Consider the following 13,253-nt stretch of genomic DNA (forward strand, 5'->3'; position numbering starts at 1 on the left):
AGCATGCCAGCCTCCAGCCAAAATGAGACGGGGAAAAAAAGCCACCCAAACCCCAGAGAATCACATGCTAAGGTTCCTGAAAGAAGCAAACATGCAGTTTTTATGGACAGAAATCAAAGAAGAGTTTGCTTGTCTTTCTAACACTGTGAAGGATTTTATTGGTCTGACAAGTTTTTCTGACAGCATTTGGCTTTTGTTGGCCTGAAAATGTTTGGGGATTTTGGCTCTTGGGAGCTAGAAATGTAATCAGCTCAGGTAAAAAGGTTTCCCATGCTTACTAGGCTGTCTGTTCGGCTTGATTATGTCCTTTAATTTGTGCCCTGTGCTTTCAAGACACAGATCAAAGCTGCAGGGTTTGAATTACAAAAGGCCTACTCTTAGATGTGGTCTTAGGTCTTGAGTTCCACGTTACAGTCTATTTCAGGCCTGAATGTAGTCTCTAAGCTGTGGCAGGCAAACATTTTCTTTCTCAGCTAAATTGCATTTAAGTGTAAACTTTTTCCCTCCTGGGTTTATCTCTGAAAAGCCTCTGCAATGTCTTTATCATTTGCTGTTCAGAAGGTTGGCCCTGGTGGGAAGGCAGAGAGGTCCTGTGCAGTAGGTGATGGGCGAGGACCTCGATGCTGGGAGAAGTCAGAGTGCTGGTGCCTGGGGTCAGGGCTCACAGAGCAGGCTCACCCTGGCTCGCCTCCCACAGGGTGACCAATCTCTCACCAGCTTCTGTGAGAGGGAGAGTGGGTCCGAGTTGTACCGATCTGGGGGTCTTCGCTGGTCTACTGAATCTTCACTGGAATGTACAGACTGATGGAGGGTCTAAAAAGAAGGCTACAACTGATCTCACGGGATGATCTATTACAGTGGAAGAGTTTTTATTAAGCCAACTTGACTGAAAATAAACTGCATCTCCAGGGTGATTGCTGCACAGGAGGAATACGGCTACCCAGGTGGTTTACCCACATGTTGTCCCATTCCTCAAATGCCTGCCTGACTTGCCTTTAAAATCCCAGGTGTCCTGTCTGGCCTCTGCATTTCACTTAATATAGAAGCCATCTTCAATTGCATTGCTCTTTTATATACTGTGCTCAAGGTGCTGTGCTGCAGGAAGTGCATCCATACAAGCATTCCCCAAGCAGTCCCAGGAGATATTAACCAGGAGTTACAGAAAATACAGTCAAATTCCTCCCATCTTCTGCTGCTTAGCAGGATTTGGCAAATCTAGCAGCCCGTATCTGTCCCATCCAGCCAAAATCGCACAATGCCCAGGTGTAAGTCAACAGTCTGTAGGGTGCTCCTGCACATGGCACTCAGCCCTGGCTGCCAGAAAAGCTGTCAGAAAGATCATGCTTTGTTGGCAGTAATGTAAAAAGTTGAGAGACCAGAGAAACCATTTTGGGATTAAGCAGAATTAAGCTCTTCATTTTTCTTGAAAGCAGAAGGGGTAGAAGCACGTGCATGTGTGCAAGCATGCACAATTTCATCATTTTTCAGCCGCTCCTGAGAAAAGACCCTGTCCATTAAAAAACACCCAAACTGTGAAATGCAAAGGGAGAGGATTGTGCGGATAAGACATCAAAGACCAGTGCAGGAGCTGCTCACGCAGTATTAAAGTCTGCCAGTTATACTTCAGACATCAGCCTTGCTGAGCTACTCTGTGCACATACTTTCCAAGAGAAGTTGTCTCCAAACAGTTGACATACGCTGTATTGTAAGCTAAATCTTCTAATACCATGAGGCATCCAAGCATGCAGGATAACCAGACTTGCATCTTAAGCCCACACCTTTGTACATAAGTGTACGCATATACACGGCCACATGGAGTATAATGGTTCACAGGACTATAAAGACAAGCACTATTGTCTGTTACGTGTAGGCATGGGAAGTTGTCTAAAGTACCTCTGATACAAATCTAGGTGAACATTACAGCAAAAAATAATTACAGAAAATAAAAATTGGAAGTTGGAACAATATAAAAGAAGGAATACACATAAAATAGTATCAAAGATGAGGTAACTACAGATCACAAAGTGACCACAATTGTACAAACATATGCGTATATACTGCATATATGCACACGTGCACATACAGAAACAATACGTCCAGGCAATGTGCTTTTTTACTCCAAATCTGGGACTTTAGCCACCTGTCTCCCTTCTTCCCTTTCTTTGCTAGCCTCTTTCAACTGTTGTTTTAGAGAGACATTTACCAAAAAATGCTCAGAGACTCCATAAAGCCATCCCAAAGCTCTCTTGCCTGTAACGAAGGACACGGTGCTAACCATGTGATCTGACCAACCCATCAGCACAGCGGTCCAAACCCTAACTCAGCTCACACCATAGGCTGCTACCGCCATTTCCTAGACTATTCCATTAACTTTTGAATTAGTGAATCGAAGACAAGTGTCCCACAGGTATTACAATTAGAGTGGAACTAAAACCGCTTGCTTTGTTATTCCTTCCTCTAAACTGCTCTCAAGGTATTATAAATACCAAAAGGAAGATAATCCAGGTTCATTACAAGATTTTGGTAAGAGCACTCAGGTATTAGGAAGAACTTTCTAACAAAAGATACACTTTTTTTCCCCTCTGTGGCTTACATTCATTTGGCTGTTTAATGTCTGGAAAAAAAAAATGGATTTTGAATGCCATTTTCCCATTAGTACAATTCATTTTCATTTTAAATCACACCAATCACAATGAATCTGCTTGGTATAAATTAGAGCACCGTGGAGATTTCCACAGGAATTGTAGTGCTCCTCAGCCACAATTAATGTATCATTCAACGTGCTATTGAATTCTTCCTGCATCAGCTGTCTTTCTGGAAAAAAAAAATGGATTTTGAATGCCATTTTCCCATTAGTACAATTCATTTTCATTTTAAATCACACCAATCACAATGAATCTGCTTGGTATAAATTAGAGCACCGTGGAGATTTCCACAGGAATTGTAGTGCTCCTCAGCCACAATTAATGTATCATTCAACGTGCTATTGAATTCTTCCTGCATCAGCTGTCAAAATAGAATTTCCTAATGCCTGTGGAGGAACCATCCAGGTATAATAAATGCAAAAAAAGAAGAAAAAAATCCCACCAGGAGCTGGTCCCCCACCTGCTGAGAAATGCCATGGCCAGAAATCTCCAGTGCTGAGAATCAGCCATGTTACACCAGGACTGAAAGCTCCTCCGGTGTAGGTCTCACCTTGTTCTTGGCAAGAACGTTGGCTCCTGCTTTAACCAGCACTTTGGCAGACTGACTGAATCCATGCCAACAAGCTTCATGAAGAGCAGTGTTCCCATCCTGAAGAGCACACACACAAGAGGAGAAGGTTAGTGTGCTGTGCCCACATGCAGAGTAACATTACATTCAGAAAACAGCAGCTGCACGCCCCACCTGGTCCCTTAAAAAATAAAACATTTTCCTTTCCTTCTAGCTTATTTTCTATGTTATTTTTAGAAGAGGCTAAAAATATTGTTATTTCTTTTGTTTGGAACTTGGAATTAGTTATATTTACTCCCAAACTAAATTTACAGCCTGGGATTCTCAGTTTCTGGGATAATCAAGGGAAACTGTGCAGTGTTTTGCGTAGGGCATGCTATGGTTGTACATTTCTTTAATTCTTCCATTAATGAGCTGAGACCAGACTCTTAAATCAAAAACTATCAGTCTAATATAAAAAATAACTAAATCAGTAATTTATATTAAAGAGATGGTACAGCCTTTTTTTCAATGTAATGGTTCCAATTACTTTCAAAGCACCAGATACTCAGGAGTATAAACCATAACTTTCTCTCTGAGACCTTAATAATACTGGCTGGCAAGGCTGCCATCCCACAGGGCTTTGCTTTTGCCTGTTACCTTGTCTTGTCTGTCCAAAGCACACCCCTCTTGAATCAGAGTTGCTATAACATCGGTGTTCCCTACGACAGCAGCCCGGTGCAATGCTGTCTGATCACCCTGCAAAAAGAAGCAAATTTGTAATCAGTACCATACCCACCTCATTTTGACTCAATGCAGATGCACACCTCACACACAGGGGCTGCATCTTCAACACACCTACTGTTAAATCCAAGCTGCCTTTGAAAACAGTCCCTATAAACAGCTATCATTAAAGTTTCCAAGATTAATGAAGTTATTGAAAGTATCAGAGAGCTACAAACCAACTGTTTACAGATATTTTCAAGTCATCACAATCCCATATACAGCGCTGAAGCGTTCTAAAAATATGGTAGTATTAGAAGGCAGTAAATCTAACACATTTGGCACTACCTGTCTAATAATTAACAGTACCTATAGGGAACTAAAGGGAATTATAGGCTGTCGTAATTCATCATAATGATGCTCCAGTACTTACACTAACTAGATGAGGCTGTCTTGTTTTGGCTCTGATGGCTCCATCAGCCCTGCTTAGGATAAGGAGTATGAGATGAGATCGGTCTCTTCAGCACCTCTGATGAATTTACCAATTAGTGCTAAGAGTGGAGGCAATTTTATGACGAGGACCACAACTGCAAGACCATCGACTTATTTTATTCAAGCAACTGAGCGATCTTGAGGTCCAAATGACTTTCATTTCTCATCGACCTGCCACGTAGCAGCAACAAGCAAGTTTCTTACATCCGTTTATTTCCTTTATGGCCAAGTTTCCAAAAGAAATTATGCTGATGCAGTCATCTTGCCTGACTAACCATCTATCTCCCCTCTAACAACTGTTGAACTCATTTGCTGAGCTAGAAAGCTGAAAATTAATTTTCTACAAGCCTTCCAGAAACTGAAGACTAGGGAGACGCAAACTACTGGCCCTGCCCATCGGGGATTACTTATATATTTTTATGTGCATGTTGGTGAGACCATGATAGAAGAGGGGGAATAGGAGGATTTATGCAGCAGTGTGTAGGGATGTAAGACACCAACCGATGGGAAAATGAGCTGCAGTAGCTCCACTGCTGCCACAAAAACTGGTCTTGGCTTTCCTTTGAAGTTGCTTTGAACCTGCAATGCTGAAGCACAGCCTGAGTCCAGGCACGAAGACCAGCTTCAAAGCTGCACACAACCTTTTTGGGGGATGAATAAACAGAATGGGAATGCAATCCACTTCTGCTTATCTAGATAATGGTCACCAGAAACACATGCAGGGCAGAGATACATAGTGTATCCTGAGGAAAAAAAGCTTGCAGGAAGCTAGTCCTAAATAGATAGAAAATTTCTCTGCTACAAATCTTTATCAGATAATACCACATTCTATTAAATACTAAAACTAGAGGAATTCCTGTATTTTCTGTCCTACAGTCTACAAGTCTTTAGATAACTGGATAATTTGAATAATTTGTTCTCAAAGGCAATTAGCAGCTGACAAGAATTGCTCTTGGTGGGGTTCTTTTGTGCTAATGACACCAAAATAGTTATTAATCCGTAAGTGAAAAATGAGCATTGCCAACCACAACCTGCCAGTAACCCTCGTAATGCCAACTGCCACCACCAGTAAATCATTAAATTGCCTTGTAATCATGAAGTTGATTTTTAAAAATTGTGTTGGGGGCTTTTTTTTTTTTTTAATTGGCCATCTATGTTTTGTCTCTAGAGGTCACATATCTTTACTTTTGTTCTTGTCCCTATTAAGGCCGGAAATGTATTTTAAGAGATTTTGAACAAAGACAATAATGGTTCCAGGAACCGGGACTTTCAGAAAAACATGAAGTATTGGAAAACTGACAGCACTGCAAGTTCTCTGAACTTGCGTATTTATTCCAAATTTAAAGATAACAAAAATGTTATGGAAAATGTCCAAAATATACCATCTCAGAAGTGCAAGTGTTGGATAGTTTCCAGTAACTATTACTGCACAGAAATCTGCTTGCTAACAAGCCGGTGAAGAACTTAACACCCTCTTTCAATAGGGCACGGTACTGATGACTGGCACAGCTACTGCTACTGCAGCAATGGGTAATGTGGACAGTGCAAAGGTCATTTTATCTGACTACCGTGAAGTGGAAAGTAATCCGTCAACCTATCCCTGCCAACTGGTAGCATGGGGAGAGCCAAGCATCTAATAGTAAGGTCCAACCAGCACCCTGACCAGGTAAATAAATACCTCATCCCCATAACAGGGAGTGTCAAAGGATATCTCAAACCCTGCCTCGCCTGGACTGAGGCACCTCCCAGTGAAGAGATGGCAGGTATCAATGTCCTGGTGAAGGTCCCTACCACCCCCAGGCCCTTCAGCCAGCAGGGCAGGACCTGGTCAACCGTGCCCTTGGGCCTCAGCACACACGTCAACCTTAAACTGCTTAAGGTGCTGTGGAAGCTGAACCACCAGATTGCAATGGCCTCTGCGTGTGAGTCATTGAGCGACCCAGCCACAGATGGCACAGCCCAACTATAAATAATACTGCCTGCACCACTGCATTTCTAACCTGTCTTGCCTCCCCATTAGCAGAGGAGCAAACCCCTATCTTGCCTCTTATGGAGTCAGATTAAACAGATGAGTTATATTTTTTTCACAGCGTGAATTTTCAGACAGTGTAATCACTGACTCGTGTATCTTTTTATTAATTGCTAAAATAACTGCCTCTGAAAGCACTCACCGGAGTTCTGCCTTTAGCAAGGTATTAGGGGGCTCAGAGAGAAATTGCACCAGTAAATGCATATTAACTGCCCAGACTATTATGTTGGGCACAACTGACAATCCTATTTGTAAGTGATTTATGCCTTAGGAACAGACCGCAGATCAGTAGCAATGAAGAGAGAGAACTCCAGTGCTGTGTCACGCAAATGTGACCTTGACAGAAACAACAGAGTCTGCCTAAATGCAGACGTGGGCCCGAAATCAAGAAGACATTTAGGTGCTTAAGTGAGGCTTGGTAGAAGTAAGGCACTTAAGTCTACAATGGCGCGTCTTAAATCCCCTTCCTCAGCTGCTGCCTAGCCCTGAAAGCAACGCAAACTCAGCCATTTCCACTCCAGCGCCTCAGACATCTCGGCTTGCACGCCGCCACAGGGCACCGCAGTCATGGTGGCACCAAGGAGGTCGTTGCGTAGCACATACCCAGCACTGCTGCAGCCCCTAACGCAGCTGTCTCCCCTCCTCTCTCTTGCTCTGTGAGCGCCCTTGTTGCACACTTGCTGGGAGAAGCTCCACGCAAGTTGCAGATAGGCCCACCACCCTTTGAAACGAGGCCAGCGAAGGAGGTGGCTGCTGGCTCTTCTGCAGCATCCCAGAGATTACGGTAGTCACCCAGCTTGTCTTGCCATGAGAGCGCTGCTGTGTTGAAAGCACTCCATCTTTAAGAAAAACATCCATATTCACTGGGCTAGAGAGAGGGAGATGCTGGTGGGAGGCCAGGATGGGAGTCTGCATCCCCTGGTGCAGAGGATGAGGGACTGCACGCTCTACCTGTAATGGGGCTATTGCACAGCAAGGCCCAGCACCAACCGGTACGTTTCCAAAGGGTGAAACCGTGCTCTTTACAGAGAGCTTAAACACCTGCTTTCAGGACAGGGCTACAGGCTGGGAGTTCTGAAGAAAGGCAGATACTTAAATCTTGACCTTCTCCATGGATTTTGGCATTACCCCTTTCCTTTAGCATTTCTGTGTTGGCTAGGCCGGTGGTGCTTGCTCAGCGTCCTGGTGTTTGCTATTACCTCCTCGAGTTTCTTCATTTGCTGACTAACTTAAAGCAGTGGATGCAACCACTGGGACCAGGGACCTAGGAGCTGGATATGCATCTATTTTACATCTGAAGTTCACCCCAAGGGAAAGGAAACAACACAAGCAACTTACAAAAGGGTTTCAGGTAGATATTAGTACTTCTGCCAGCTCTCCTGGGTTATTGGAGTCTCTATTATAGACTCTACTGCCCAAATTTAATGAAATTTGTTTTACCCTGGTTTGTAATACATGTTATTTTTTCCTTTCTCCGATTTAAAAAATACTATGACCAACATATTTTGTTTTCCTGCACACTCCTATTCTCCAGAGCGCCCATCAGTTGTACGATCTCCTTTAAAGCCCCCCCTCCAGTGTCACACTTTGCCTCCTCACTGTCTTTCCATGTTTGCAGAAATCACCAAACAAACTGTCTTGCTACAGGAGAATTGCACCAGAATAACCAGCAAAAACTCATGCCTTCAAACCCCGATACAAAGTGCTGGACGGCACTTGCAAAGTCTTATACTATGAAATCAAACCACTAAATTCATACAAGTTCAAAATATTTTAAAGTTAAAATATAACCAAGTGTTAAATACTCGCAGGAGCATACAAGCATATGTGGAAATCCTGAAGCAGCTGTACACCAAGACAACTGAATGTGCCCTAGTGTTTCTCAGTGTCACTGTGCTGCTCTCCTCCTCCTTTGCTAAAGAAAGGCAGTCATCATGAAACACAGTAAGAACTTCACTCTGAACGATAAATGATGATGCACGACCAGCAGAAGTGATCAAGACATGAAAAAATAATCACGAATGAAACAAATTACAGCTTAAATGAGACTGAAATGGGAGTACAGGAATAAGCCACTTTGCATATTTACATTCAGCTAGAAATTGTTATGAACCCTGGGTTATTGTTCCATTTGAAATTAATTTTCTGCTTCTTAAACTGGAGCTTCCAGAAGGGAAGTTTTGGGGCCTCGGGCCTTTTTTTTAAATTAACTTGTTTTCCCAGTTAGATTTTCAGAGAGCGCACACAGGGCAGGAAACTTGATGCAGAGTACCCAGCGCAAAGCCCGCCATGCAGTCATGCACCGCAGAAGAGCTCGGTCATGCCAGACCGCCAGGCCAAGGTTTCGCAGCATGCAGCCATGGGAGACGTCAAGCTCAAGCAGGGTTGATGCACAAGATTTCTAACCTCCTTCTCTCTTTCTGATCTTCTAGGTTCCTTCCTAGCCTTTCTCTTCTGGTTTCTCTTATCTTTTTCGTCCTTGATTTCCTTCACCGGGACAACTTTCTCCTTGACTATTTCTGAGGTGTGTGCTGTATGGATACTCATTGACCATTCAGAGATGGCATTGGGATCCCAGTAAGAGTTTTCAGTATTGGCAGGGAGAAGGAAAGAGTTAGCTCCCGGGGTGGCGTACTCTACAGAGCTGGACTCCACCGGTTGAAATTCATAATAATCCCACTCCAGGCCACTGGAGGTCATTCTTCAACTAATTCTTACGGCTCTTACCGTGTTTTAAAGAATGTATCTGTAGAACATGAAGTGAGTGTTTTAATCTCTCCACAACATTTAGCAACTTTTAAGTTTCTGCTTATCATGTGGCAGATGAAAAGTTAGTCTTGCATTCATTCATTAGCTAAAGAGAGTCAACTCCAAAATAAAATGTGTTTAGGTTTCTCTTGTTATTTACAAAAATAAAATATAGGTCATCTTTTTAGAACGTGGAGATTTTTTTGTGTTATTGCAACAATGCCACAGACAAAAATCAACTAAGTAATTTACTTTTCAATTAAATATGATACTCCCCACTCTCATGAGCGATTTAATCTCTGAACCTAAATCTGTATTCCTGAAAAACAGCAATGAAACGTACAGATGTTAACCAACACTTTTAAGTAAGATGCCTTCACTGCCAAATGAGCACACAGTAAAAGTGACCGAAGGCATAATCAATAGATTGCATCTAAAAGAGAATAAGAACGTATTCTGTGGGGCATAAATAAAGTGTAAAAATGAATTATACAAGGAGAAACCATAAATAGAGAACCTTCTTTGAAGACCTATGTAAAAGGAAAGCAGAAATATTTTAGTTAATACCTTTCACAAGCAAAAATCTTTACTTGGAGTTTTAGCCTTCCTCCTCCTCTGAGATAAATCCAAACGCACCCTCTGAGACTCCGCAACTCCTGAGGCTCTCCTCAACCCCAACCAAATTACTAGTACTAAATACAGAGCTAAAATCAAAATACGTTTTAAAGAAACAGTATCTGTGAATCAAGCATGCATCTATTCTGTTCAGATTAGTCATCGCATTTAGAAGCAGTATCCAGTTGTCGTGAACAAAGCCCCTGAGAAGCTTGCAAGGCACGCGAAATAGGTCTTCTATGAGCTGAATATTTCTACAGTGCAAGATTCTTCACTAAACTGCAATGATGCTAAACACTGATTTACTGTTTTTCCATTATGGCTATCATGTTTACATATAAACAGCCTAGATTTTATTCCTAGAGGATTAAAAAAAAACCAGACTTACTCAAAAAACAGTTTTCACAGAAACCAAATTTGATCAAAGCAGTGGAAGTTCTTGCATTCTTAGAGCAGCAACTTGCTTTTCTCAGGAAAACTGACTGTACTTGTAAAGTACCTGCAATTTTGTCTTAAATACCTGATGAATCATTTTTGCTGGGAGAAGTCAAAAAACATACTCAGGATACATCTGAATAAACTGATACTCCCATTACACTTGCAAATCTGCTCCATTTCACAGATGGGCATAGGGAAAGAATGAAGAGCACAGGAAGCAAAGTTTCTTCCTAGAAAAACAAGTTTCCCAGTAGAAAGCTGGCTGCACCGGTACCCCAGTCCAAAGCTCGTCAGACAGACTGTTCACGTCTCACAGGGAAGCAGCTACTCATGCAGAGAAGGAAACCAGTTTTCCAATTTCTATAGATATTTAAGACTCTCTAGATGCAAACAAATGCCTAAGGGGATTTTCAAAAGGCACCTAGACATTTCCAGTGTCCTTTTAATAGTCATACAGGTGCCTCTGCTAACCACCTTTGGACCTCTAGGTCCTTTGAAGAATCTACACCTTATTTATTACAGGGGGAACAAAAACAACCCTTCCTCAAACTTGTTCCAGCATGCTATCAGAAGTTAGCAACGAATCTGAAGCAGTCATGGTTATTCAACTGCTGTTGCACATTTCAGCCTACACCTTTGTTCATCAGAGCGAGGCAACTAAAACCATGTTACCGATCACTCCACTGTGCCTTAAAGCCTGGTCCCAAGATTAGAACTATTCTTATGGAAAACCGAGAAAGTCCAGTAACTTACATATTTTACCGAATGAAAACAAACTACCGTTGGCTAAATTCAAAGCTGGTTTCGTTGTGCTGATGCTTCACCACACGAAAGCCTCACAGATGCGACCACCCCCACACCAAGCATGGCTTGGGTTCCCATGTGGTACAATGGGAATGGCACATGGGTTCCCATGTGGTACAACAAGCTCTTATTTCATTTCTGCACCAAAAGGCAGACGATGACTCTCACTGCTACTCACACCAGCCTGGCGCAACCAGAGCTCTTATAAAGAGCTCTTGAGCATGAGGACCAAGCTATTCATTGAAAAACACCACATTTTACTTTGTCTCCCATGCAGTTTTGCATCTCCAAATTAGAAAATACAGAGACAGATTTTGTTTTCAATTAATCCTACTTCAAAGAAGTGAAGGTCTACTCTTAGTTGCAAATTACCTTTTCCCCTCCACCCCAAGCAAGAAGGTTGTATCTACTTACGTCATCCTGAATATCCAGGTCACAGCCTGCCTTCAACAAAACCTGGACAACATGGAGATGACCCCTGTGGGCAGCAAGATGCAGGGGAGTTCGGCCATGCTATGAATGAGAAGAAAATAATAATACCTTAAGGTGAATTTTTATGCATGGCTGTTGATCAGAATTTTATCCTCTTTTCCTCATTCTTCTGTTCATACTTCTCTCTCTGAAGTCTGCAATACCAGCAATTGGCATATATTAGTGTACCAAAGGCTTTACCTTAGTTTTCTGTATGCTGAAAACTCCTCCTCCCCCTTCTGCAACATTTCAGTTTATCCCGATGATACTCTACAAAAGGGATATTATATTCACGTAAGGATACTTCCTTACAAATTCAGATCCGGCTTTGTGTCCATGCCTAAAGAGAATTCATGACCCTTTTGTTTCTGTCCCTCTGGAGCGCAGAATTGTCAACCGCTTTCAACTCCACTCTGTACGACAAAGTTGCAATAGCGGGCTAATTCATATATTGTAAAGGGTACCATCTTTGCAATAGAAATAAGAATTACTGGACTGTTGTGTATGACGCACGCTCCCCTTAAAAGGAATGGAAGACTTGTCGTCACTCCAAGTGACTTCATATGTATGACAACCAACCTCATTTTGCCAAAGATCTGTCAGGTTTTTTTAGACAATACTTATTTTTAAACATTACCAAGCTCTAATCCACATGAAAGTAAGAGTATAAAATAGTCATGAGTAATTCAACCTATAGTGTAGTCAAGGACAGTACCCTAATAAACAGAAGGACAGAAAAGCTTTAATTAGTGAGATGGTTACATGATCTATAGTTTTAGGAGAAAAAAAAATGATTGAAATTTGACAGTAATTTTTTTTTTTTTAAATAGCATCTCCCCAACAAATGGCTTCCAAAAATCTGAGTGAAATTACAAGAGGAAAACAATAGTTACTTGTAACTGAGCCCTACTTGATCATCCTTTGGCAGAATTTAAAATGAAACATTTCAGGAAAAGGGGAATAGGCTACAAGGGGCGTAAGAATCAATGTGAAGAGAGGCACAAAGAGGGAAAGAGATTGTAAGAGGCAGTCTGGACAACAGAGGAGAACAACAACAAGCAATTCCCTAAAAAATTAACCCATACAACCTGAAAAAGTAAACTCATAAGGGAGAATCAAGAATTAACTCCTGCTCTAGGAAGTATATATGTGTGTGTGCGTGCGCGCGCGTATGTGTGTGTCTGTATAAAATCTCAAAGCATCAACATGAAAAGCAAGTGAAACACCTTAAGAACTGTTAAACAGCAACACTCTAAAACTGTTCATTGCAAATTTTATTTCATTGCAATTAAGAAAACAGGATTCCAGCCTGTCCTGGTTTCGGCAGGGATAGAGTTAATTTCCTTCCTAGTAGCTGGTACAGTGCTGTGTTTTGGATTTAGGATGAGAACAAAGTTGATAACGCACCGATGTTTTAGTTGTTGCTAGGTAATGCTTACACTAGCCAAGGACTTTTCAGCTTCCCATGCTCTACCGACTGAGAAGGCTGGAGGTGTACAAGAAGCTGGGAGGGGGCACAGACAAACTGGCCAAAGGGACATTCCATACCATGTGACGTCATGCTCAGTACATAAACTGGGGAAAGCTGGCCGGGGGGGCCACTGCTCGGGGACTGGCTGGGCATCGGTCGGCGGGTGGTGAGCAACTGCACTGTGCATCACTTGCTTTGTGTAGTAGTAGTATTATTATTTCAATTATTAAACTGTTTTTATCTCAACCCACGACTTTTTCTAACTTGTGC

At 42.1% G+C, this 13,253-nt stretch overlaps 1 protein-coding gene across 4 annotated transcripts in view; it reads right to left on the minus strand.

Moving 5' to 3' along the window:
- Nucleotides 1-13,253, minus strand: part of ANKRD6 (ankyrin repeat domain 6) — a 36,193-nt gene that overhangs the window by 13,698 nt on the left and 9,242 nt on the right. For 3 of the 4 annotated variants that reach the window (XM_009281936.1, XM_009281935.1, XM_009281934.1), the window contains exons 2-4: nt 11,456-11,554; nt 3,853-3,951; nt 3,196-3,294 (exon numbers count right to left, since the gene is read on the minus strand). In XM_009281936.1, coding sequence (XP_009280211.1) covers nt 3,196-3,294; nt 3,853-3,951; nt 11,456-11,554 — 297 coding nt within the window. The remainder of the gene's footprint in view (nt 1-3,195; nt 3,295-3,852; nt 3,952-11,455; nt 11,555-13,253) is intronic. The other variant, XM_009281937.1, reaches the window with a different exon arrangement.

Source organism: Aptenodytes forsteri, unplaced genomic scaffold (assembly GCF_000699145.1).
Source record: "Aptenodytes forsteri isolate BGI_AS27 unplaced genomic scaffold, ASM69914v1 Scaffold20, whole genome shotgun sequence".
NCBI classification, from domain to species: Eukaryota; Metazoa; Chordata; class Aves; order Sphenisciformes; family Spheniscidae; genus Aptenodytes; species Aptenodytes forsteri.